The sequence below is a fragment of the Asterias amurensis genome, chromosome 7 (assembly GCF_032118995.1).
Source record: "Asterias amurensis chromosome 7, ASM3211899v1".
Taxonomy (NCBI): domain Eukaryota; kingdom Metazoa; phylum Echinodermata; class Asteroidea; order Forcipulatida; family Asteriidae; genus Asterias; species Asterias amurensis.
In genome coordinates this window covers 14,175,679-14,201,645 of record NC_092654.1, presented here as the reverse complement: position 1 = coordinate 14,201,645, position 25,967 = coordinate 14,175,679, and the positions used below count along the sequence as shown (strand labels likewise).

General features: G+C 37.9%; 1 protein-coding gene across 2 annotated transcripts in view; it reads right to left on the bottom strand.

Annotated features, from left to right (window-relative positions):
• Positions 1 to 25,967, bottom strand: part of LOC139939965 (phospholipase D1-like) — a 126,289-nt gene that overhangs the window by 77,634 nt on the left and 22,688 nt on the right. Inside the window, exons 12-21 of one of the 2 annotated variants that reach the window (XM_071936136.1) lie at positions 25,272 to 25,382; positions 24,091 to 24,291; positions 23,142 to 23,234; positions 19,205 to 19,469; positions 16,906 to 17,024; positions 15,591 to 15,701; positions 14,732 to 14,842; positions 13,671 to 13,759; positions 11,377 to 11,543; positions 9,800 to 10,085 (exon numbers count right to left, since the gene is read on the bottom strand). In XM_071936136.1, the coding sequence (XP_071792237.1) occupies positions 9,800 to 10,085; positions 11,377 to 11,543; positions 13,671 to 13,759; positions 14,732 to 14,842; positions 15,591 to 15,701; positions 16,906 to 17,024; positions 19,205 to 19,469; positions 23,142 to 23,234; positions 24,091 to 24,291; positions 25,272 to 25,382 (1,553 nt within the window). The remainder of the gene's footprint in view (positions 1 to 9,799; positions 10,086 to 11,376; positions 11,544 to 13,670; positions 13,760 to 14,731; positions 14,843 to 15,590; positions 15,702 to 16,905; positions 17,025 to 19,204; positions 19,470 to 23,141; positions 23,235 to 24,090; positions 24,292 to 25,271; positions 25,383 to 25,967) is intronic. The other variant, XM_071936137.1, reaches the window with a different exon arrangement.

The following is a 25,967-nucleotide window of genomic DNA, read 5'->3' as shown; positions in this document are numbered from 1 at the left end:
CAAAAAAGTTCCGATGATTTTATGGTTCCAAATGATACAGGACGGACTACTAAAGACATTTCATCAGTTGAGAATGGGAAAAAACCAAAATTTTTAGATTTATAGAGAATTTTATGAGTTTGGATTTTTGGACCAAAATGAAAAAAATCGACCATACCGGTATGGTCAAAATTTTCAGATTTGGGGTCAAAAAACTTCCGATGATTTTATGGTTCCAAATGATACAGGACGGACTACTAAAGACATTTTATCAGTTGAGAATGGGTAAACAACCAAAATTATTAGATTTATAGAGAATTTTGTGAGTTTGGATTTTTGGACCAAAATGAAAAAATCGACCATACCGGTATGGTCAAAATTTTCAGATTTGGGGTCAAAAAATTTCTGATGATTTTATGGTTGCAAACGATACAGAACGGACTACTGAACACATTTGATCAGTTGAGAGTGGGTAAACAACCAAAATTTTTAGATTTATAGAGAATTTTGTGAGTTTGGATTTTTGGACCAAAATGAAAAAAATCGACCATACCGGTATGGTCAAAATTTTCAGATTTGGGGTCAAAAAATTTCCGATGATTTTATGGTTCGAAATGATACAGGACGGACTACTGAAGACATTTTATCAGTTGAGAATGGGTAAACAACCAAAATTATTAGATTTTTAGAGAATTTTGTGAGTTTGGATTTTTGGTCCAAAATGAAAAAAATCGACCATACCGGTATGGTCAAAATTTTCAGATTTGGGGTCAAAAAATTTGTGATGATTTTATGGTTGCAAACGATACAGAATGGTCTACTGAACACATTTTATCAGTTGAGATTGGGTAAACAACTAAAATTTTTAGATTTATAGAGAATTTTGTGAGTTTGGATTTTTGGACCAAAATGAAAAAAATCGACCATACCGGTATGGTCAAAATTTCCAGATTTGGGGTCAAAAAATTTCCGATGATTTTATGGTTCCAAATGATACAGGACGGACTACTAAAGACATTTCATCAGTTGAGAATGGGAAAAAACCAAAATTTTTAGATTTATAGAGAATTTTATGAGTTTGGATTTTTGGACCAAAATGAAACAAATCGACCATACCGGTATGGTCAAAATTTTCAGATTTGGGGTCAAAAAACTTCCGATGATTTTATGGTTCCAAATGATACAGGACGGACTACTGAAGACATTTTATCAGTTGAGAATGGGTAAACAACCAAAATTATTAGATTTATAGAGAATTTTGTGAGTTTGGATTTTTGGACCAAAATGAAAAAAATCGACCATACCGGTATGGTCAAAATTTTCAGATTTGGGGTCAAAAAATTTCTGATGATTTTATGGTTGCAAACGATACAGAACGGACTACTGAACACATTTGATCAGTTGAGAGTGGGTAAACAACCAAAATTTTTAGATTTATAGAGAATTTTGTGAGTTTGGATTTTTGGACCAAAATGAAAAAAATCGACCATACCGGTATGGTCAAAATTTTCAGATTTGGGGTCAAAAAATTTCTGATGATTTTATGGTTGCAAACGATACAGAACGGACTACTGAACACATTTGATCAGTTGAGACTGGGTAAACAACCAAAATTATTAGATTTATAGAGAATTTTGTGAGTTTGGATTTTTGGACCAAAATGAAAAAAATCGACCATACCGGTATGGTCAAAATTTTCAGATTTGGGGTCAAAAAATTTCCGATGCTTTTATGGTTGCAAACGATACAGAACGGACTACTGAACACATTTTATCAGTTGAGACTGGGTAAACAACCAAAATTTTCTATTTATAGAGAATTTTGTGAGTTTGGATTTTTGGACCAAAATGAAAAAAATCGACCATACCGGTATGGTCAAAATTTTCAGATTTGGGGTCAAAAAATTTCCGATGATTTTATGGTTCCAAATGATACAGGACGGACTACTGAAGACATTTCATCAGTTGAGAATGGGTAAACAACCAAAATTATTAGATTTATAGAGAATTTTGTGAGTTTGGATTTTTGGTCCAAAATGAAAAAAATCGACCATACCGGTATGGTCAAAATTTTCAGATTTGGGGTCAAAAAATTTGTGATGATTTTATGGTTGCAAACGATACAGAATGGTCTACTGAACACATTTTATCAGTTGAGAATGGGTAAACAACCAAAATTATTAGATTTATAGAGAATTTTGTGAGCTTGGATTTTTGGACCAAAATGAAAAAAATCGACCATACCGGTATGGTCAAAATTTTCAGATTTGGGGTCAAAAAATTTCCGATGATTTTATGGTTGCAAACGATACAGAATGGTCTACTGAACACATTTTATCAGTTGAGATTGGGTAAACAACTAAAATTTTTAGATTTATAGAGAATTTTGTGAGTTTGGACTTTTGGACCAAAATGAAAAAAAATCGACCATACCGATATGGTCAAAATTTCCAGATTTGGGGTCAAAAAATTTCCGATGATTTTATGGTTCCAAATGATACAGGACGGACTACTAAAGACATTTCATCAGTTGAGAATGGGAAAAAACCAAAATTTTTAGATTTATAGAGAATTTTATGAGTTTGGATTTTTGGACCAAAATGAAAAAAATCGACCATACCGGTAGGGTCAAAATTTTCAGATTTGGGGTCAAAAAATTTCCGATGATTTTATGGTTCCAAATGATACAGGACGAACTACTGAAGACATTTTATCAGTTGAGAATGGGTAAACAACCAAAATTATTAGATTTATAGAGAATTTTGTGAGTTTGGATTTTTGGACCAAAATGAAAAAAATCGACCATACCGGTATGGTCAAAATTTTCAGATTTGGGGTCAAAAAATTTCTGATGATTTTATGGTTGCAAACGATACAGGACGGACTACTGAACACATTTCATCAGTTGAGACTGGGTAAACAACCCAATTATTTAGATTTAAAGAGAATTTTGTGAGTTTGGATTTTTGGACCAAAATGAAAAAAATCGACCATACCGGTATGGTCAAAATTTTCAGATTTGGGGTCAAAAAATTTCTGATGATTTTATGGTTGCAAACGATACAGAACGGACTACTGAACACATTTGATCAGTTGAGAGTGGGTAAACAACCAAAATTATTAGATTTTTAGAGAATTTTGTGAGTTTGGATTTTTGGTCCAAAGTGAAAAAAATCGACCATACCGGTATGGTCAAAATTTTCAGATTTGGGGTCAAAAAATTTCCGATGATTTTATGGTTCGAAATGATACAGGACGGACTACTGAAGACATTTTATCAGTTGAGAATGGGTAAACAACCAAAATTATTAGATTTATAGAGAATTTTGTGAGTTTGGATTTTTGGACAAAAATGAAAAAAATCGACCATACCGGTATGGTCAAAATTTTCAGATTTGGGGTCAAAATATTTCTGATGATTTTATGGTTGCAAACGATACAGAATGGTCTACTGAACACATTTCATCAGTTGAGACTGGGTAAACAACCAAATTTTTTAGATTTATAGTGAATTTTACGAGCTCGGATTTTTGGTCCGAAATGAAAAAATCGACCATACCGGTATGGTCAAAATTTTCAGATTTTGGGTCAAAAAATTTCCGATGATTTTATGGTTGCAAACGATACAGAACGGACTACTGAACACATTTGATCAGTTGAGAGTGGGTAAACAACCAAAATTTTTAGATTTATAGAGAATTTTGTGAGTTTGGATTTTTGGACCAAAATGAAAAAAATCGACCATACCGGTATGGTCAAAATTTTCAGATTTGGGGTCAAAAAATTTCCGATGATTTTATGGTTCCAAATGATACAGGACGGACTACTGAAGACATTTTATCAGTTGAGAATGGGTAAACAACCAAAATTATTAGATTTATAGAGAATTTTGTGAGCTTGGATTTTTGGACCAAAATGAAAAAAATCGACCATACCGGTATGGTCAAAATTTTCAGATTTGGGGTCAAAAAATTTCCGATGATTTTATGGTTGCAAACGATACAGAATGGTCTACTGAACACATTTTATCAGTTGAGATTGGGTAAACAACTAAAATTTTTAGATTTATAGAGAATTTTGTGAGTTTGGACTTTTGGACCAAAATGAAAAAAAATCGACCATACCGATATGGTCAAAATTTCCAGATTTGGGGTCAAAAAATTTCCGATGATTTTATGGTTCCAAATGATACAGGACGGACTACTAAAGACATTTCATCAGTTGAGAATGGGAAAAAACCAAAATTTTTAGATTTATAGAGAATTTTATGAGTTTGGATTTTTGGACCAAAATGAAAAAAATCGACCATACCGGTAGGGTCAAAATTTTCAGATTTGGGGTCAAAAAATTTCCGATGATTTTATGGTTCCAAATGATACAGGACGAACTACTGAAGACATTTTATCAGTTGAGAATGGGTAAACAACCAAAATTATTAGATTTATAGAGAATTTTGTGAGTTTGGATTTTTGGACCAAAATGAAAAAAATCGACCATACCGGTATGGTCAAAATTTTCAGATTTGGGGTCAAAAAATTTCTGATGATTTTATGGTTGCAAACGATACAGGACGGACTACTGAACACATTTCATCAGTTGAGACTGGGTAAACAACCCAATTATTTAGATTTAAAGAGAATTTTGTGAGTTTGGATTTTTGGTCCAAAGTGAAAAAAATCGACCATACCGGTATGGTCAAAATTTTCAGATTTGGGGTCAAAAAATTTCCGATGATTTTATGGTTCGAAATGATACAGGACGGACTACTGAAGACATTTTATCAGTTGAGAATGGGTAAACAACCAAAATTATTAGATTTATAGAGAATTTTGTGAGTTTGGATTTTTGGACCAAAATGAAAAAAATCGACCATACCGGTATGGTCAAAATTTTCAGATTTGGGGTCAAAAAATTTCCGATGATTTTGTGGTTGCAAACGATACAGAACGGACTACTGAACACATTTCATCAGTTGGGAGTGGGTAAACAACCAAAATTTTTAGATTTATAGAGAATTTTGTGAGTTTGGATTTTTGGACCAAAATGAAAAAAATCGACCATACCGGTATGGTCAAAATTTTCAGATTTGGGGTCAAAAAAATTCCGATGATTTTATAGTTCCAAACGATACAGGGCGGACTACTGAAGACATTTCATCAGTTGAGAATGGGTAAACAACCAACATTTTTAGATTTATAGAGAATTTTGTGAGTTTGGATTTTTGGACCAAAATAAAAAAAATCGACCATACCGGTATGGTCAAAATTTTCAGATTTGGGGTCAAAAAATTTCTGATGATTTTATGGTTGCAAACGATACAGGACGGACTACTGAACACATTTCATCAGTTGAGACTGGGTAAACAACCAAATTTTTTAGATTTATAGAGAATTTTGTGAGTTTGGATTTTTTGTCCGAAATGAAAAAAAAATCGACCATACCGGTATGGTCAAAATTTTCAGATTTGGGGTCAAAAAATTTCCGATGATTTTATGGTTCCAAATGATACAGGACGGACTACTAAAGACATTTCATCAGTTGAGAATGGGAAAAAAACAAAATTTTTAGATTTATAGAGAACTTTATGAGTTTGGATTTTTGGACCAAAATGAAAAAAATCGACCATACCGGTATGGTCAAAATTTTCAGATTTGGGGTCAAAAAATTTCCGATGATTTTATGGTTCCAAATGATACAGGACGGACTACTAAAGACATTTCATCAGTTGAGAATGGGAAAAAACCAAAATTTTTAGATTTATAGAGAATTTTGTGAGTTTGGATTGTTGGACCAAAATGAAAAAAATCGACCATACCGGTATGGTCAAAATTTTCAGATTTGGGGTCAAAAAATTTCCGATGATTTTATGGTTCCAAATGATACAGGACGGACTACTAAAGACATTTCATCAGTTGAGAATGGGAAAAAACCAAAATTTTTAGATTTATAGAGAATTTTATGAAATTGGATTTTTGGACCAAAATGAAAAAAATCGACCATACCGGTATGGTCAAAATTTTCAGATTTGGGGTCAAAAAATTTCCGATGATTTTATGGTTCCAAATGATACAGGACGGACTACTGAACACATTTCATCAGTTGGGAGTGGGTAAACAACCAAAATTTTTAGATTTATAGAGAATTTTGTGAGTTTGGATTTTTGGACCAAAATGAAAAAAATCGACCATACCGGTATGGTCAAAATTTTCAGATTTGGGGTCAAAAAAATTCCGATGATTTAATAGTTCCAAACAATACGGGGCGGACTACTGAAGACATTTCATCAGTTGAGAATGGGTAAACAACCAAAATTTTTAGATTTATAGAGAATTTTGTGAGTTTGGATTTTTGGACCAAAATGAAAAAAATCGACCATACTGGTATGGTCAAAATTTTCAGATTTGGGGTCAAAAAATTTCTGATGATTTTATGGTTGCAAACGATACAGGACGGACTACTGAACACATTTTATCAGTTGAGACTGGGTAAACAACCAAATTTTTTAGATTTATAGAGAATTTTGTGAGTTTGGATTTTTTGTCCGAAATGAAAAAAATCGACCATACCGGTATGGTCAAAATTTTCAGATTTGGGGTCAAAAAATTTCTGATGATTTTATGGTTGCAAACGATACAGGACGGACTACTGAACACATTTGATCAGTTGAGAGTGGGTAAACAACCAAAATTTTTAGATTTATAGAGAATTTTGTGAGTTTGGATTTTTGGACCAAAATGAAAAAAATCGACCATACCGGTATGGTCAAAATTTTCAGATTTGGGGTCAAAAAATTTCCGATGATTTTATGGTTGCAAACGATACAGAACGGACTACTGAACACATTTGATCAGTTGAGAGTGGGTAAACAACCAAAATTTTTAGATTTATAGAGAATTTTGTGAGTTTGGATTTTTGGACAAAAATGAAAAAAATCGACCATACCGGTATGGTCAAAATTTTCAGATTTGGGGTCAAAAAATTTCTGATGATTTCATGGTTGCAAACGATACAGAACGGACTACTAAACACATTTTATCAGTTGAGACTGGGTAAACAACCAAAATTTTTAGATTTATAGAGAATTTTGTGAATTTGGATTTTTGGACCAAAATGAAAAAAATCGACCATACCGGTATGATCAAAATTTTCAGATTTGGGGTCAAAAAATTTCCGATGATTTCATGGTTGCAAACGATACAGAACGGACTACTGAACACATTTTATCAGTTGAGATTGGGTAAACAACCAAAATTTTTAGATTTATAGAGAATTTTGTGAGTTTGGATTTTTGGACCAAAATGAAAAAAATCGACCATACCGGTATGGTCAAAATTTTCAGGTTTGGGGTCAAAAATTTTTGGATGATTTTATAGTTTCAAACGATACAAGACGGACTACTGAGCACATTTTATCAGTTGAGACTGGGTAAACAACAAAATTTATTAGATTAATAGTGAATTTTACGAGCTCGGATTTTTGGTCCGAAATGAAAAAAATCGACCATACCGGTATGGTCAAAATTTTCAGATTTGGGGTACAAAAATTTTCGATGATTTTATGGTTCCAAATGATACAGGACGGACTACTGAAGACATTTCATCAGTTGAGAATGGGTAAACAACCAAAATTTTTAGATTTATAGAGAATTTTGTGAGTTTGGATTTTTGGACCAAAATGAAAAAAATCGACCATACCGGTATGGTCAAAATTTTCAGATTTGGGGTCAAAAAATTTCTGATGATTTCATGGTTGCAAACGATACAGAACGGACTACTGAACACATTTTATCAGTTGAGACTGGGTAAACAACCAAAATTTTCTATTTATAGAGAATTTTGTGAGTTTGGATTTTTGGACCAAAATGAAAAAAATCGACCATACCGGTATGGTCAAAATTTTCAGATTTGGGGTCAAAAAATTTCTGATGATTTTATGGTTCCAAATGATACAGGACGGACTACTGAAGACATTTCATCAGTTGAGAATGGGTAAACAACCAAAATTTTTAGATTTATAGAGAATTTTGTGAATTTGGATTTTTGGACCAAAATGAAAAAAATCGACCATACCGGTATGGTCAAAATTTTCAGATTTGGGGTCAAAAAATTTCTGATGATTTTATGGTTGCAAACGATACAGAACGGACTACTGAACACATTTTATCAGTTGAGATTGGGTAAACAACTAAAATTTTTAGATTTATAGAGAATTTTGTGAGTTTGGATTTTTGGACCAAAATGGAAAAAATCGACCATACCGGTATGGTCAAAATTTTCAGATTTGGGGTCAAAAAATTTCTGATGATTTTATGGTTGCAAACGATACAGGACGGACTACTGAACACATTTATCAGTTGAGACTGGGTAAACAACCCAATTTTTTAGATTTATAGAGAATTTTGTGAGTTTGGATTTTTGGACCAAAATGAAAAAAATCGACCATACCGGTATGGTCAAAATTTTCAGATTTGGGGTCAAAAAATTTCTGAAGGTTTTATGGTTGCAAACGATACAGAACGGACTACTGAACACATTTTATCAGTTGAGATTGGGTAAACAACCATAATTTTTAGATTTATAGAGAATTTTGTGAGTTTGGATTTTGGACCAAAATGAAAAAAATCGACCATACCGGTATGGTCAAAATTTTCAGATTTGGGGTCAAAAACGTTCCGATGATTTTATGGTTGCAAACGATACAGAACGGACTACTGAACACATTTTATCAGTTGAGACTGGGTAAACAACCAAAATTTTTAGATTTATAGTGAATTTTTATGAGTTTGGATTTTTGGTCCAAAATGAAAAAAAATCGACTATAATGGTATGGTCAAAATCTTCAGATTTGGGGTCAAAAAATTTCCGATGATTTTAAGGTTCCAAATGATTCAGGACGGACTACTGAAGACATTTTATCAGTTGAGAATGGATAAACAACAAATTTTAAGATTCATAGAGAATTTTGGGATTTTTGGTCCAAAATGAAAAAAGTATGGTAAAAATTTCCAGATTTGGGGTCAAAAATTTTCCGATGATTTTATGGTTCCAAATGATACAGGACGGACTACTGAAGACATTTTATCAGCTGAGACTGGGTAAACAACAAAATTTTTTAGATTTATAGAGAGTTTTGTGAGTTTGGATTTTTTGGTTCAGAATGAAAAAAATCGACCATGCCGGTATGGTCAAAATTTTCAGATTCAGGGTCAAAAAATTTCCGATGATTTTATGGTCCCAAGTGTTACAGAATGGACTACTAAAGACATTTATCAAAGCAGACTGGGTATTGACCCATTTCACCTGACGTCATCATCAGAAAAATCTTGAATGCGCCATATTGGTGGGCAATTTCACTGTGCGTTTTCATATATAACTCTATGCATAGAGTATGCTGTGCGTTATGCAGTGAAGTGGGCATTTTAGGCGACGCGGTGTTATTACACGTAAACCTAACTTGCCCACCAACATGGTGAGCGTGGTACCAGTCGCCGCATGTGACGAACGTCCAAAACGGATTTTTGGTCCAAAACAAAAAAAGTCTGCCATGCCGTTCGTTGACTTTACATTTTCAAATGGTCTGGACGGACTATTGAAGACATCAGTGCAGACTTCGTAAATAATTTGTCCAAGAGGCTGATATTTATAAATTGTTTGAAGCTAAAATGACCTGTGGCTTATTGTATAATCTGAATATACTTCCACCCAACAAGAGACTGTAGGGACTCTAGGTGGCAGCAGACGACCCAAGTAAATTCATGGTTTTGAAATTGTGCCCTTGCTATGTCAACAAAGGAAAAGACGTACAAAGTCGAAGGAACTTACTTGAACAGCCATTCTCGAAGTCCATACCCCAGCTTGCCTGCCATGTACTCTTCACCATTCATCCGACTTGGTATCATCTCTGTATCTTCGATCAGCACAGCCAGTTCACTATCTCGTTTGCCCAGCATGCTACGATCGTTGATGTTAGCCGACCCACAGATGATACTACGGTCATCCACTATCATCAGCTTGGAGTGGATGTAAACTAACTCGGTCACCAGTTCACCCCCGAGGGAGTCATGAGTCCGTAGGCCGTAGAAGGTGATGTACTGCTGTGGGTCAGGGACTGTAAGAACACACATCAATGGTGAGTGGTGTTTGAAGCGTTGCATGGTGTGGAAAAAAAGAATATAACTATAAAGAGTAAACTTGCGGGTACAACCATGTTTAAAATCTCTTTTGTAGGAGGGTGTTGGCTCTGAAAAAAGCTGAGTGTGATGTTGATATTTGGAACAGCGTACTCTGCTCGTCTTGAGGAGAAGAAAGCAAGGGGGAAAAACGGGGGGAAAAAGACGAGCAGAGTATACTGTCTGAAATGTCAAAACCACCCCGGCTCTTTTCAGAGCACACTCCAACAAGAGATATTTAACACATGGTTGTACACGCAACTACTTACAGTTTTTACTTATGTTACACATCAATAGATTCAGGTTAAGTAATGTGATCAAAATACCTGATTCATTGCTCTGACGCCATATGTATGTGGATACTGTCAGCCCAAAGTCTAGCATTTAGGGAGTTAAATATGTTTAGATATATTACTGTGCTAACCATCTGCTTCGCCTGAAATGCACAGGACAAGTGACGCACATATTTCTTTTTTTCATGTACTAACAAAAATATCAGTCATTCCCAGGGCTCAAATTTGGGGAGAAATTCTACAAAATTGCAGGGGCTTGCAGCTCAAATTTTTAAAAGGATTGCACAAGAAATTTTAGTACAAGATCAGAATCAAAATGAGACAAACAGTCTCAAAACAGTTTAATATCATCCAACTTTTGTTCTTAAAAGAACTAAGACATGTAAGAGATGATTGATCTCGTCTGTCTTTTGGGGTATTTTTTATACTTCGTAACGACTTTCCTCCTATACACCGATGGGTGTAGCACTGTATACTGTGAAAAAATATCACAGGCATGTTACTCGTGCTGGATTTGAACCCACGACCCTTGCAATTCTAAAGCAGTGTCTTACCAACTAGACTACCGAGGTTGGCCGGTAGCTAGAGGCAGTTTGAATCTTGTGTTTTTTTTCCTAAACAAAAAAATTAACATTCTTTATCCCGATGCTAATTTAACATCTCTTATATCATTGTGGTACCTACTGCCAAAACATAGGATTCCAACTGCCACTAGCTACCGGGAAACCTCGGTTGTCTAGTTGGTAAGACACTGCTCTAGAATTGCAAGGCTCCTGGGTTTGAATCCCACCCTAGTAACATGCCTGTAATATTTTTTTCACAGGACTCAGGAAAGTAGTATGAAATATATATATATATATTCTTTATCCCGATGCAAATTTAACATCTCTTATACTTCCTCATATTTCTTCAAGTGACGATCAGAGACTTGACTTACTTCCAGCATCCTTCAGACGTCCAATCAATGAGTTGTGACCCCGGCATATTGACTTGTACTCCCAGTGGAGTATGGCATGAATAGCACCACTACCCGCCTCGCCTACATCTCCTTGGAACGCTGGTAGAAGCGGCAGGAACACGTACACTCGAAATGTCTGACTATAGCTGGATGGTCAGAAAGAAAATCAACACTTGTCATAGCCTAAAAATGTCCAGTTTTTTCTTGTGAAGCCAAGAACTCTCAAGAACTCAATGGAGTGAAAGCAAGGAAGGAAGTTTTTAGCTTTAGATGTGGGAGGAAAACCCCTACATCCCCTTGGAACACTGGTAGAAGCGACAGGAACATGTACACTCTGCTTGTGAAGCCAAGAATTCTCAAGAACCCAATGGCGAGAAAACAAGGCAGGAAGTTTTAAGTTTTAAAATTGGGAGGGAAACCCCTACGTCCCCCTTGGAACGCTGGTAGAAGCGACAGGAACATGTACACTCGCAATGTCTGACTATAGCTGGATGAACAGAAAGAAAATCAACACTTGTCATAGCCTAAAAATGTCCAGTTTACAGTCATTTCAGCTTATTTTTTGTCTGGTTGTGAAGCCAAGTACTCTCAAGAACCCAATAAGCCTTTTTGAGGTATGGCAGACATGATACGCGCGTCACACGCCGCGACTGATGCCACGCTCACCATGTTGGTGGTCATAAGGTTTACATGTAAACGCCGCGTCGCCTAAAATGCGCACTTCACTGAATAACATACGTTCTATTTCTATGGTCAATACGCACAAATTTACCACAACTTTACAGGGTTGTAGCATTGTGTCCGCCATATCTCAAAAAGGCTTATGCAAGGAAGGAAGTTTTAAGTTTTCAAATTGGGAGGAAAACCCCTACATCCCCTTGGAATGCTGGTAGAGGCAGCAGGAACCAACACTTTGTAATACATGTAGCTTTAAAAAAATGTCCAGTTTACAGTCATTTCAGGTTTTTTTTTCTGGTTGTGAAGCCAAGAACTCTCAAGAACCCAATGGAGAGAAAACAAGGAAGGAAGTTTTAGTTTTAGGTGTGGGAGGAAAACCCCAGAGAGGGAAATTCACAGTCAGTTAGGGACTGAGAAAAACCCAAAACAATGGCGATCAAATGAGAAATACCTGGATAAAAATAACGGGACAATCACTGTGGCAAACACCTTCTCTAACTGAATTAGGGTTCTGTCATGCGCATAAAAGGGTCTATGTACTTTTTTTAAACACGAAACACTATGTCCACAGATTTACATTTAACTTTTACCGTTTGAAGATAATGATAGTAGAAAGCTTCCCTTAAAATCTTACTTGTGAGGTGCTGTAGTTTTTGTAAAATGAGTAAAGCAATGTCATAGTGTCAGTTTTATAGCATGTAAAAACACATTAACCAGTTATGGTGTGTATGGTAAAATACCAAAACTGGTTAATACGTTTTTACTTAGTTCTCAAAACTACAGCGCCTCTCTGAAGGGCAGCTTTCCACTATTATTTATCTTCAAACCGTGTTAGTTTAATGTAAATCTATGGACATTTTGAAATAGTAACAAAATCCTAGTAACAAAAGCGACACACATGACCTTCACCTCGTAACATCCCACACAAACTGCCATGGCCGAAACCAACCCCACACACTGTTAACACCAGGGCCCAATTTCATAAAGCTGCTGAGCACACAAATTTGCTTAACATGAAATTTTTTGCCCAAAAACAGGATTACAACCAAATTTCCATGTGATTTTCAGGATAAGCAAACAACAGCTGAATACCAGTAACAAGCAATGTGCAACTAATGGAAATTTGGTTGAAAATCCTGTTTTTATCAAGAAATAAATTTCATGCTAAGCAAATTTTTGTGCTTAGCAGATCTATGAAATTGGGGCCAGAACTTGAGTCCAGTGCACTAAACTGCACGGCCACGACACTCCAGCTTGCTGAACAAGCTTTGAGGTGGATGGGTTACAAAATATAAACCAACAGGGCCCAACTTCATAAAGCCTGTAACCACAAAAATTTGCTTAGCATGAAATTTCTTCCTTGATAAAAACAAGATTACCAACCAAATTAGAATTTGTTGCATATTGCTTGTTACTGGCATTCAGCTGTTGTTTGCTCATCCTGAAAATCACGTAGAAATTTGGTTGCTAATTTTGTTTTTATTAAGGAAGAAATGTCATGCTAATCAAATTTTTGTGCTTACAGACTTTATGAAATTGTGCCCAGGGTGTAATGTAATATATCATAAGATCGGATGGCTTTATGCTGAACTTACTCATGAGCTCTGAGGATGCGTTCATATAGAGCTTTAGCGATGCCGTTTGTAACGCTAGTATCACCGTCTATGGTTATGAAGAACTGGTTCTGAAAACGAAAATAAAGAAAGCATTGTTGAATAAGTTTAAATGCAATATGCAGTTCTGTGTAAATGAGAAATAAAAAGTAAGTGGCCCGGACATTGACTCTAGCAGAGTCTTTCTCAAAGTTTTAGTTACTGTGTTTAAATGCCTTCTAGGAATAGCACCGGGCTATTAATCGTCTACCAACCGCCACGCTCAAGCTTGCCAAACAATCAACCATCAGAACACTCTCATCTGCTCACAACCGGACTTTCTCCTTTATTGCTCCCCGAAAATGGAACGACCTCCTTTATATTGTTAAAAAAATCTCTCAAAACTCATTTGTGTCAGATGTAATTTGTTGTAGTTACAGTTCCATTAGTTTTGCTCTTTTCGGCGCTTTGATCTTGATGTTAAGGCGCTTTACAAATATTTTGTTGTATGTGTATGTATGGTTACACCATACAGAACAGAGGTGAACAGAGGTCAACATGGTCCAGTGGTTTTAGACTGCAGGACTTTAGGACTACAAGGATTGCAGGATTACAAGGTTGTGGGTTTGAATCCTACCAAGCTAACCACCGATTTCAAAATGACTAGAATAAATATTGTCGTCTGATTACAAATTCACAATTACTTGATTTGTACAATTCATAATCATAGATGTTTAAGCAATGTATGAGAGTGATTGGCTGTTGCCAGTTTGGTATTTATATCCCCTTGTAAGACAGTTTGCCAAGTACCCTTGATGAGAAGATCATCTAAACAAACAGAAAAAAGAAAAAAGAAAAAAAAACATAATACCCTACATCCGTATGGACTGTAAAGGGTAACCCTGTTTCAGCCCTAGGAGTAGGTGGCAACGGCCTCTGGAATAAAATAACTGTAGCCCACACCTTGATGTGGCCTTCCGGCCTTCTGTGTCTGGCGACTTGCATAAAAAACAAACAACAACAAAAAACAAAAAAACAAAAAAAAACAATTTCAATGTGCTCACCTCAATGTAGATATAATGCTTGGCGTGAGTGATGAGGTTGATGTAAGCTTGATGAATGGAGTCCTCAGTGCGATGTATACCAACTGACCACTTACTGGCAGACCGCAGTAACTGTACAATAAACATAATATTAATAATAGAGGCTTCTTATGTAGCGCACATATCTGTCACTCAGTGACACTCAAGGCGCTTTAATATTCAATATTTTCCTGCAAGGTATGTTGGACTAAATTTGAATTATGAGACCTTCTCCTCTTAAATAGCACCACGTAATGGTTTGCAAGGTGCTGTGGCGCAATATGCTTGCAATCAAACCAGGAACACCGAGGCGAACCCCTTCTCTTTACGATAAGGGACCCTGGATAAACTAAAAACATGGTCTGGTTTCTGTGCAAAAACCCGCCAAAATTCTATCAAGTTCACAATGTTGCAACTGGTGCCCCACTAATGTGTTTACTTATCTAATAAGCAGTATTTTCTGCTAAACAGCTCTGTGATATTGGGCCCTGGGCAGAAGTAACCGACAGGGTCTACTATTTTCACTTAGTGCATCGATCTGTGGCAGTGGACTTAGACCCCTTGCAATACGCACAGCGTACTCACATGTGCCTGACCTGGGTGTCATTTTGGGTGTCAAACATGCACAAAAGAGAGTTGACACCCAAAATTACGCGCGTTGATCGGAGGCGCGTTCTGTAGTGTTAAGAAATTAATAGCTCCCCCTTGCATAACACGAAACGCTTCAGGTACGCTGACGTCACACGCATGTTTTTACGCACAGAGAACAGCTATTGTCCAATGATCTGCCTCCTTTTTGAGAGTGTGATGCATATACAATGGGTCTATACTTCTGACTTACTTGACATTTACAAGGAGTGAATTCATCTTTATGCTTTTGTTTGACGTCAATGGAAGATGTGGATTTAGGAAGTAACAACGGGTAATGGGTCAGCTTCTCCGCTTTCTGCTTCTACAATCAAAACATTTTTTAAATACATGTAAACACAAATAATTCAAATAATTAAATAAGAAAAATTGCTCCAAGTCAATTTGTTTAAGCCCAAACCCAAATCATTGCAAATTTACCCAGTCAGTTTATCACTTGATTTTCTCAAATACCTGCAGCCGATTTCACGAAACGCTTGGATTAATCCTATCTCGGGTTAGGACAAGTAGCTCGTCCTAACAGCTTTCTCCAGAATACGATCAGAGCATTCTGATCGAAATGTCGAGTTGAAACCAACGGTTCTTTTCAGAACTGCCCCAACTCATTAGAGATAGTCAACACGTGGTGTTACCGCAAACCTTTCCATATCATATTACACCATGCAAAGTTTCAAATCCTACTCATCCTAATTTAGGATGGGTTCAATGCGTCCTAACGTCTTCGGATACGGAACTGAACCCGTCCTAAGTCCTGCGATTAATCCAAAACTAGGAAGAGTTTGGTGAAATCGACGGCTGGGCACTTAGTTTCAGGAATGACGTTTAGTAGGGTAAAAAAGTAGGAAAATTTGTCATAGTACAAGCTTAGTAGGGCTGACCTACATGTACACATCGTGTAGGCTGTAATAGATTTTTCAGATCTTATTCATGACAACAAAAGTAGGAAGAACATCATGCCTGTAATTTGAAGAATATAAGGGGTAACAGCTTTAAAAAAAATAATGAATTTGAATTTTTTACAACTGTCACCTTGTGAAAATTGCTTGTCACCATTTTTAGATACTGTCATTTAAAGGAACATTACAGAATTGGTTTTGCTAGCAAAAAAGTTGCTGGCAGTGTAAGCATTAAATGTAATCCACCATATACATAAACTGACAAACCTGTAGAAGTTCGAGATCGATCGGCCATCTGGGTCACGAGAGAATAGTGAAAAACAAATTTTGCATTGCATCGATGCCAAAACAAAAAAGGAATAAATCGCTCACTGAGCGATAAACTCCAAACGCGAAACCAGATAATTTGTTTCTCATCAAATATGAAATTTCAGACAGAAATATTTCAAGGGATGTTTTCTACTATCATCATCACTAGACCATGTGAGTTTTATGTAAATCTGTGATCTTCAGGATTTTTGTTTCTTACCAATTCTGTAACGTTCCTTTAACTTTGCAAAACAAAACACAACAAATGAAACAAACACTGTTAAGATGAAAAACGTATTATACCTTGGTGAAATTCCACCTTTGGATGAAGTGTCTTGCCACGTCAGTTGCTGCTTTACCGTACACGGCTGTGCCTATATCATGCCAGGGCATGCGCGGTGTATTCATGCGGTCAACACCATCTAAGGGTTGGAAACAACACACATGGGTGAGGATAAGCAGAGGATGTGGGGGGGGGGGGGAAGAACGGAGAGTGGAACACTGAAGACGAGCAGAGTATACAGTTCCAAACGTTGAGAGAGCCAACACTCCAACAAAAAGATTTATACATGAAGTACATAGTTAGACCCGCAACTTTACAATTATCTATGGTTTATTCTTATTATTCACACCATGCAAAGCTTCAAATATCACCTTAGTGGAACCCCGGTTGGGGGAGGATTGATATGACTGAATCCAGGAGAGAGGGTTCATCCATGCAAAAGCCCATCTCATACTTCCTGCGAATGCGATACAAATTTTGACGCAACATATTCATGTGGAATAATTTGCATCAGTTGAAATGTGCTAATTTCCTTCGAAACATTCGAAGCGAAAACGAGGCTGTAACTTTGTATGAACCAGGCTTTATACAGGACAACATGGGAGGGTACAGACTATAATGGAGTGCTTTGTGGACAACATGGTGCGTGGTGTTTTGTTAGCACCATTGCCCAGCCTGGAAGAGACCAAGAGGCCGACCTTGTAACACCTGGGTGTGTCAGCTGGAAGTGGACTTCGAGTTACTGGCACGGCAGCTGTGACAATCCACATCAGAACGCATTGGTTGGGCGGCTCTACGTCCCCCATGATGGATTCAGAGAATGATGATGATGATTGTTCAGGGGTAGCAGAGCAGACTTCAACAAACTTTCACCAAACTTATACCACACAAGAATAAATTTTCCCTCAACTACTGTACCTCTCCAATCCTTTCTCTAACTTTGCAGGAAATTGGTTCATTGCAATCATTGGAGGTTAAGCTTCCTTTTTCAGATGGTGTTTCTGGTCATGATGGATTCAGAACAGACCTGTACCCCATTCATAGTGCTGCCTAGCGGCCGATTTTGTCACAACTGCCTGATTTCCATTTCATAGCGCTGCAAACCGTAAGCAAACGAAAAGGCATGCTAACCTTCCGGTGCTTACAGCATGAAAATAAATGACGTCACAATGCAATTCCATGGCAAACGCACAATATGGCCGCCCAATTTTTTCTGCCACAGTGCTCACAAACACTTGCTTACCGTTGAGCAGAGCTGTGAAATTGGGCCCTTCTCCTACTATGTCTTATCCTACTCCTACTATGTGATATTCCTGTCTCGTAAACTTGACAAACTGCCGAAAGGGGACATAAACACCAACCTGGAAACAGCCAATCTCCCTCATACAAACATTGCTTTAAAGTCTATATAACGTCTATAAGCAAGATAATTTGATTCAGTAACTAGATGCCAATACTTTGTGCCAGTCAATGTGAAATCAGTGGTTTAGCTTGGTAGGGTTTAAACCCACAACATTCTGAATGCAACTCCTGTAGTAGCCTTGCTCAAGGCAGTCGAATTATTCACTCCGAAAAAAGACCGCCGCTGTATAAAAACCCACCCGTATTCACTGTGCGTAAAACCCACCCGTATTCACTGTGCGTAACATCGCACGACACGATGTCCCCGTACACTATCCGCATGCGGAGGCCGTCAGGCCGACAGCCTTGTAGGATCTGTGTTGAAGCCACTGACCTCATTACTATAATAAGCGAAGAGTTCCCACGGTCAGCTCATTACCATAATGCCCGCGAAAGACGAGACATGTTTACCTCACACACCACCACCACGGACGCATGATAGGGTCCAAAGGTCGTGATAAGGGAAGTGCGTGATTGGACGTCAAAATGAATAATTCATTTGCCTCACATCCTGTGTTGTCTGATAGGTCAGACGAACGATATACATATTCATGAGCTGCATACTAGCATATCCTCGAGCCCCCCCAATTTCGTCCACTATTGGAATTTTTTCAATACAACACATTAAAACGGGAAGATACAGACCCGACAAGGCTGTCGGCCTGACGGCCTCCGCATGCGGTTAGTGGTGTACGAGTGCGATGACTTGTGTGAACAGTATTCGTGCGATGTGACAGTGTGTATACGGGTGGGTCATTCGGTGTGATCGCACACACCATGCACAGGGTATACGGCGGGTGGGTTTACAGCTGCGTCTTTTCGGAGCGAATAATGCGACTGCCTTGAGCAAGGCTGGTCCTGTAGTCTAACCACTGGACCATGGTGATCTACTGGAGATGAACAGCATGAGTTCTTTACCTTGGAGAGATTCCGCTGGTGCCATTACATCCTTTGCAATGAAGTTACAGTAATCCTTCCCGATCCAGAGCTTAGGGTTTCCAGGTAATCCCAGCTTATCCAGATTGTCCGCCACGTCCGTGTTAACCTCCTCATGGAGTAACCTCCGGATGGGGTTCATGAGGTACACGGTGGCGCTCTTCAGTCTGGGTCTCGTGAAGTAACCACCGGACTCCTCGTCCATTTTGTCGGGACTGAACGGGGGTGTCATTGGTGATGGTGGCGGCTGAGAAACAAAGAACAGAAAGCAAGAGTATAAGAATACACAACAGGAGACTTTCTGTGACGATAGGTGGCAGCAGACGTACCGGGTAAAGCCATTGTTCTCAGAATTATGCGCATGTTCAGAACTTTGAAACAATGGAAATTTACCCCATAAGTCTGCTGCCACCTAGCGTTGGAAAGTCTCCCATTAGAATCAGGAATAACAAAGTGATGGCCTGGTTTTTAAGTTGTATCATTTTGTTGGATTTGAGGTGCTGCATGGTGAGGAGTGAAAGTATATTTCGTTTGGGGTAACACCATGTGTGTATTTACTTACTTAGCCTTGCTCAAGGCAGTCGCATTATTCGCTCCGAAAAGACGCCGCTGTAAACCCACCCGTATACCCTGTTCATGGTGCGTGCGATCACACCGCATGACCCACCCGTATACACACTGTCAGATCGTACGAATACTGTTCACACATGTCATCGCACTCGTACCACTAACCGCATGCGGAGGCCGTGAGGCCGACAGCCTTGTCGGGTCTGTATCTTTCGGGTTTAATGTGTTGTATTGAAAAAATTCCACTAGTGGACAAAATTGGGGGGGCTCTCGGATATGCTAATATGCAGCTCATGAATATGTATATCGTTCGTCAGACCTATCAGACAACACAGGATGTGAGGCAAATGAATTATTCATTTTGACATCCAATCACGCACTTCCCTTATCACGACCTTGGGACCCTATCATGCTCGTGTGTGGTGTAAACATGTCTCGTCTTTCGCGGGCATTATGGTAATGAGCTGACCGTGGGAACTCTTCGCTTATTATAGTAATGAGGTCAGTGGCTTCAACACAGACCCTACAAGGCTGTCGGCCTGACGGCCTCCGCATGCGGATAGTGTACGAGGGCACCGTGTCGTGCGATGTTACGCAGAGTGAATACGGGTGGGTTTTATACAACGGCGGTCTTTTTTCAGAGTGAATAATTCGACTGCCTTGAGCAAGGCTATTACTTACTGGGTAAATCATGTCCTTTTGAGAACTTGTCCTGCTATTTGTTCTACTGCCGCGGATACTTCTCAGTTGGACAGTTCTTATTAGAACTGAGAAGTTTTCTGAATTCAAAAAAATCTACTTTGCAGCAGTAGAATAAATAACAAGACAAGTGCTCATAAAGAACATATTCCACCCAGCAAGTAGATATATACATGGTAAAGTAATTCCCAGTGTTTTTATGAGAGGTAAAAATGTAACACTACCAAAGCTTGTTGTTTGGGCAACAGTATAATTTTCATTGTACAGTCATCAATAAATTTGTCAACCTCTGGTGAAAGTCCACGACTAATACAGTCAAAAAGAGTATTCAAAAAGTTGATAAGTTGACGAAAGATGTAATGAAAGGATGAGTAGAGCAAGGCAATGGCTCTTAACTCTTTACAAGAAGTTAAAATGGTTTGTAAGATGTAAGATATGTAAATGGTGATTGCTAAGGCCGTTTCTGGCTTAGCCGCTGTGGCTTGGTAACCCTTTTATTAGCATTGAAACATAGGCAGCCATTGGCAACAGCCATAGCAACAGCAATAGCCACCAGCTCAGAAACAACATTTCAGTTAAACAATGTTTCTATGGATGACTCAGTGTTACGATAATAAAAACAGTTCAACAAATTATAAATGTTCTTTATTTGGCTCCTGGCAGGAGAAATTGAGAAGATCATGCATGAAATGTGATGTAGTATTCAGGAGTTCAGTGTAGACAGACTTAACAAGATTGCCAAGAAAATATAAGCACAGAAGTCTAACTTAGCTTCTCCTCTTCTACGCTGTGAGCACTTAGCTTAATAAGTTTGGGCTCACTTCAGAGTACAGTGTTCACCTACGCTGACATATATTTTAATGAATGAGATTCCGAAAGAAAATACCACTAAAAGGATGGCACGCAGGTGTTGTGACATACATAATTGCCAAAGATTTGTTCTTAAAACTGGCAAAACTGAGAGGCTTCAAAAGATTTCAATGGGTGCATTCGATTAGGTTCCCCTGGTCGACCCTGGTCTGCCACTGGCACATTCGAATAGCTTTGAGGTCAATCCAGGGCCTCACCTGGGTCAGCCCTGAGTGCCTTGCTAGTGGAATGGGTCACTTTGGGCTGGCCCGAGGTGCGCTGACGTCACCACGAGAACGGTGCATATTATTTTTTCAATTTTTTCCCCCGGAAGAACCTGGGAAAAGAATTCTCCACCCGGCTGAGCACACCGGGTTGACCCGGGGGAGCTAATCGAACGCACCCAGTATTTTTACGGTCATACAAAGAGTACGAGAGTGGGGTTAGAGGGGGTGGTGGATGGGGGTTGGAGACCTACTACGACTTTAAAAGGTTTGTAAAATATTGATCTTTAAATAATGTACATCACTTTTCAAGGAACATTTTTGAAGGCCTGAAATTAAACTGAAACCACCCATAGTAAGTCAATGTGCACGGATATACACTACACGCTTATACTGAGTTGGTTAAGAGTATTGTTTTTGTTTAATTACTTTTAACTTAGAAAAAAAAAGGGATAAGAGTAACTTTCTCTGTTGATTTTCTAATGGAAATGTGAAGGTTATTTCATTTTTGTTTGTTTAAATATCAAATAAACCTCAAACTTTTTTGAGTATTGGCCTGCATTTCCATTGACGTGTTAAAACACTTACAAGACAAGTTACAACATTTTGAAAAACTGCTAACATGTTGGATTCAAAATGGAACAATTTATTGCAGTTCCTGTCATATGTATTCCCTTGTCAAATGCAAGGCTAGAACTGCAAGCTTTGAATCTCTTCTTACACCAGGGCACAATTTCATAAAGTTGTTAAGCTGAAAATACTGCTTAGCAAATTTCTTTGCTTAGCAAAGAATGTGTAAGGCACCAGTTGCAACAATGTAAACTTTATTGATATTGGCTGGTAACCAGTTTCTGCTAAGCAAGATTTTGCTATGCTTAGCAAGTTTTTATGCTTACTACAAGCTATATGAAATTGAGCCCATGTACCCAGGCTTGCGATTTTTACTTTCAACCAGCAGTTTTTACCCTGTCGGCTTGTAGAAAGCAAGATGCAATTATTTATGTGAATATCCAACACCTCTAACCAAGAAATTAATCACAAAATTAAGCTTGAACTAAGCTTGTGCATTAAGACTGAGTCATACTGCGGCATTAACGAAAACGATAACGGCGCAAAGAGAATGCTCCACGCAGAATACGACCATGCTTATTCAACCAAATGAGGGGGTGCCTTTTCAATGTTCTCGTTTTCGCTCTCATTATCAAGGCCTGTGTGACCGGGCCTCTAAGCACGTTCTATCAATGATCTCTGTTTCCTGAGAAGGTAGTGGTAGAACTTAAAGACTAACTATTACATCAAAAGAAGCTATCGTAGCAACGACTAATTCACTCTATCTGATGAAGTGGTTGTTTCTATGAAAGCTTATCAAGTTTTTCTTTTCAAGTGCTACCACGACCTTCTTTGTTTCATCTACCAGACTAACACTGCTAATTTTGAGTATTCTTTATTAACTGGTTCACCTGCTGCAGACAGGGAACCAGACTAGCAGAAAAACTGAATGATTTGGGCATGAGGTGATTTGAGGGTGGAAATGGGGGTCAAGGTGCTTTTTGACCTGTGACCTGTAACATTTGACCTACTTCATCATCATCATATTCATAATCATCGTCATCACAACTGATGTAATTGGATATACCAAGATCTTCTGGATATTGATTTGTTCTATAGTCCATCTGAAAACAAAAAGAGTTTCTATTCATTATTAAGACTTTCAGGGGTGCATCCCACATAACAAACTCCCTTGCTAACTAATATTTAATTTCCTAAACAAACAAACAAACAAACAAACAAACAAACCAACAATACTTTTAAAGGCACTTGATACTATTGGTTATTGCTCAAAATAATTGCCATCATAAACACTTTACTCGTTAGTGATCAATGGAGAGATGTTGATAGTATCAAATATTTGTTGAGAAATGGCTCCCTCTGATATAATGTCGTTTTTGAGAAAGAAGTTATTTCTCACTCTTTGATTTGGAGTCCTCAGAAATTGATTTTGAGGTCTCGAAATCAAGCACCTGTTGTGTGACATGGTTTTTTCTTTCTTCCATTATTATCTCATAACTGCAAGGACCAATTGAGTTCAAATTTTTACAGGTTTGTTATTTTGTGCATGTGTTGAGATACACCAAGTGAGAAGACTGGTCTGAGACAACTACCAAAGGTGTCCAGTGTTTTTAAGTCTATCAGCCTCTTGCAAACCAATCAGATACATTATCGGACAAACTAACTTCAGACTTCATTTAAATTTTTGGCATGTCAGCTGTTCCAAATTTTTGCTAAGTACCCCAGACAAAGACACACCTCACACCTGAAAATTAGCTTTTTTTTCCAAAACTGACTCACTGCCAGTATTCATGAAGAACTCCCTCCACTTCCCATGTAATTGTTTTATTGTTTGTAATTTGCTGCATTTTTTATGGAATTTTGGTGTAATTTGCGCCTTCCAACATCCTCTGATGGATATGGCGCACACAAAAATGAAATTAATTATTATTTTGATTAAAAGCAAACATTGATACTTACCAAGGGTCTTTGCAAGGATGAGTCTTTGTTATGGACAAGAGCTGAGCCTACATCAGTGAGTCGATGCTTGAAATCATCCCAGCGTCCATAGCATATATCCAGCCCTCCTACAAACGCTACCTTCTGGTCTATGGCCACTAGCTTCTCATGGTGGGCCCACAAGAAAACCTGACCAGGGTTGTGGTCGGGGTGTCTCATCACCTAAGTAAATGCAAACAATTCAAAAAACATGTAGTTTATTAAACACGAAAGATCCTCATGATAATACTAATAATTTTTAGTTCTTTTTATAGGGCATTTCACAAAAATTAATCAATGCGCTTTACATTAGTGCCCTGGTCATTGAACCAATAATATTCCTTTAATCTTTCTCTCAAATCCCAGGAAATAATACAGCCCTGGGCTTCCGTGGCGATCCAAGGGATTTTTTCAAGCACAATATCAACCCCTACCCCTGGGTGAAGAGAAGCAGTTATAGTAAAGCATCTTTCTTTAGCCAACAAGTGTCATGACCAGGATTTGAACCCACACTCTTAATGAAGACTTAACCACCAGAACTTGAATTCAACGCTCTCAATCACTCGGCCACGACACCCTACATAAAATAATTAACCCTACAGATAGATCTCAAATACAGTGTCATCAAGGAGCTTTATTGACCCTAACCCTCCCATATCTTCAAAAATCCTGTCCACATAAAGGAGGATTCAGAACTAAGATTGAGATTGGGGAACTTTATTCACTTATTTTTCTGCTGTGGTTAGACAATCTAAAAACTCTGTGGTAAAGGCAGTGGACCTTATTGGTAATTACTCTAAATAATTGTTAGTATAAAAATTTTCTTGGTTATGAGTAATGGGGAGAGGTTGATAGATATAAAACATTGTGAGAAATAGCTCCCTCTGAAGTAACGTAGTTTTTGAAAAAGAAGTAATTTTCCACGAATTTGATTTCGAGACCTCCAAATTACATTTTCAATCCCAAAACCAAGCATCTGAAAGCACACAACTTTGTGTGACAAGGGCGTTTTTCTTCCATAATTATCTCGCAACTTCGACAACCAATTGAGTTCAAATTTGCACAGGTTTGTTATTTATGCATATGTTGAGATACACCAACTGAGAAGACTAGTCTTTGACAATTACCAATAGTGTCCAGTGTCTTTAAACACCAGTCCTCACCTTAATGTTGGGGTGCAGGTTTGTGAGTACGTGCTTGGTGTGTTTGCTGCCTAAGTCAAGGGCAACCTCCAACTCCTTGTAAAGAAGGACGAAGATCTTCACGCCTTCGGCCTGTTACCATGGAAATGAATAATTTATCAATCAGAATCGATAATCGTTATTATGAATTAAATAACACCATGCACATTTTGTGTTTAAATGATTTATCTGTGGGCAGACAAAACCACTCATTATTTTTTACAACAGGCACGGAGAGCAATGTTTGAATTATCGGATCCATTATGTAGGACTCAAGATGCTGAATGCAATGCATCTGCAGCAAAGCGAGCCAGTAGAAAAAAAGGTGAACTAGTCTTTGTTTATGTGATGGGACCTCTATGCCTTATTAGAGGCGTTTCACAAGTCTACAGACACTCATACAGACATCGATACGTCAACACTTTTTGTGTTCACGTGACGCGTATCCACGACTATTGCATTTCGCACATATGTTAGCAACGGATACAGGAGCTCATACGCATCGTAGAAAAACGGATACTGCTTTGCAGACTCTTAGTTGTCTTTTTGTCCCAGATCAAAAACATTTTCCACGGAATTGCTTTCACTGGTATCGTGCTCGATGTAGATAGAAAAGTGTTCGACATTTGCAAGCAAAACGATGAAATAAAACACGGGTCGGGGGTCTCTAAACACTCA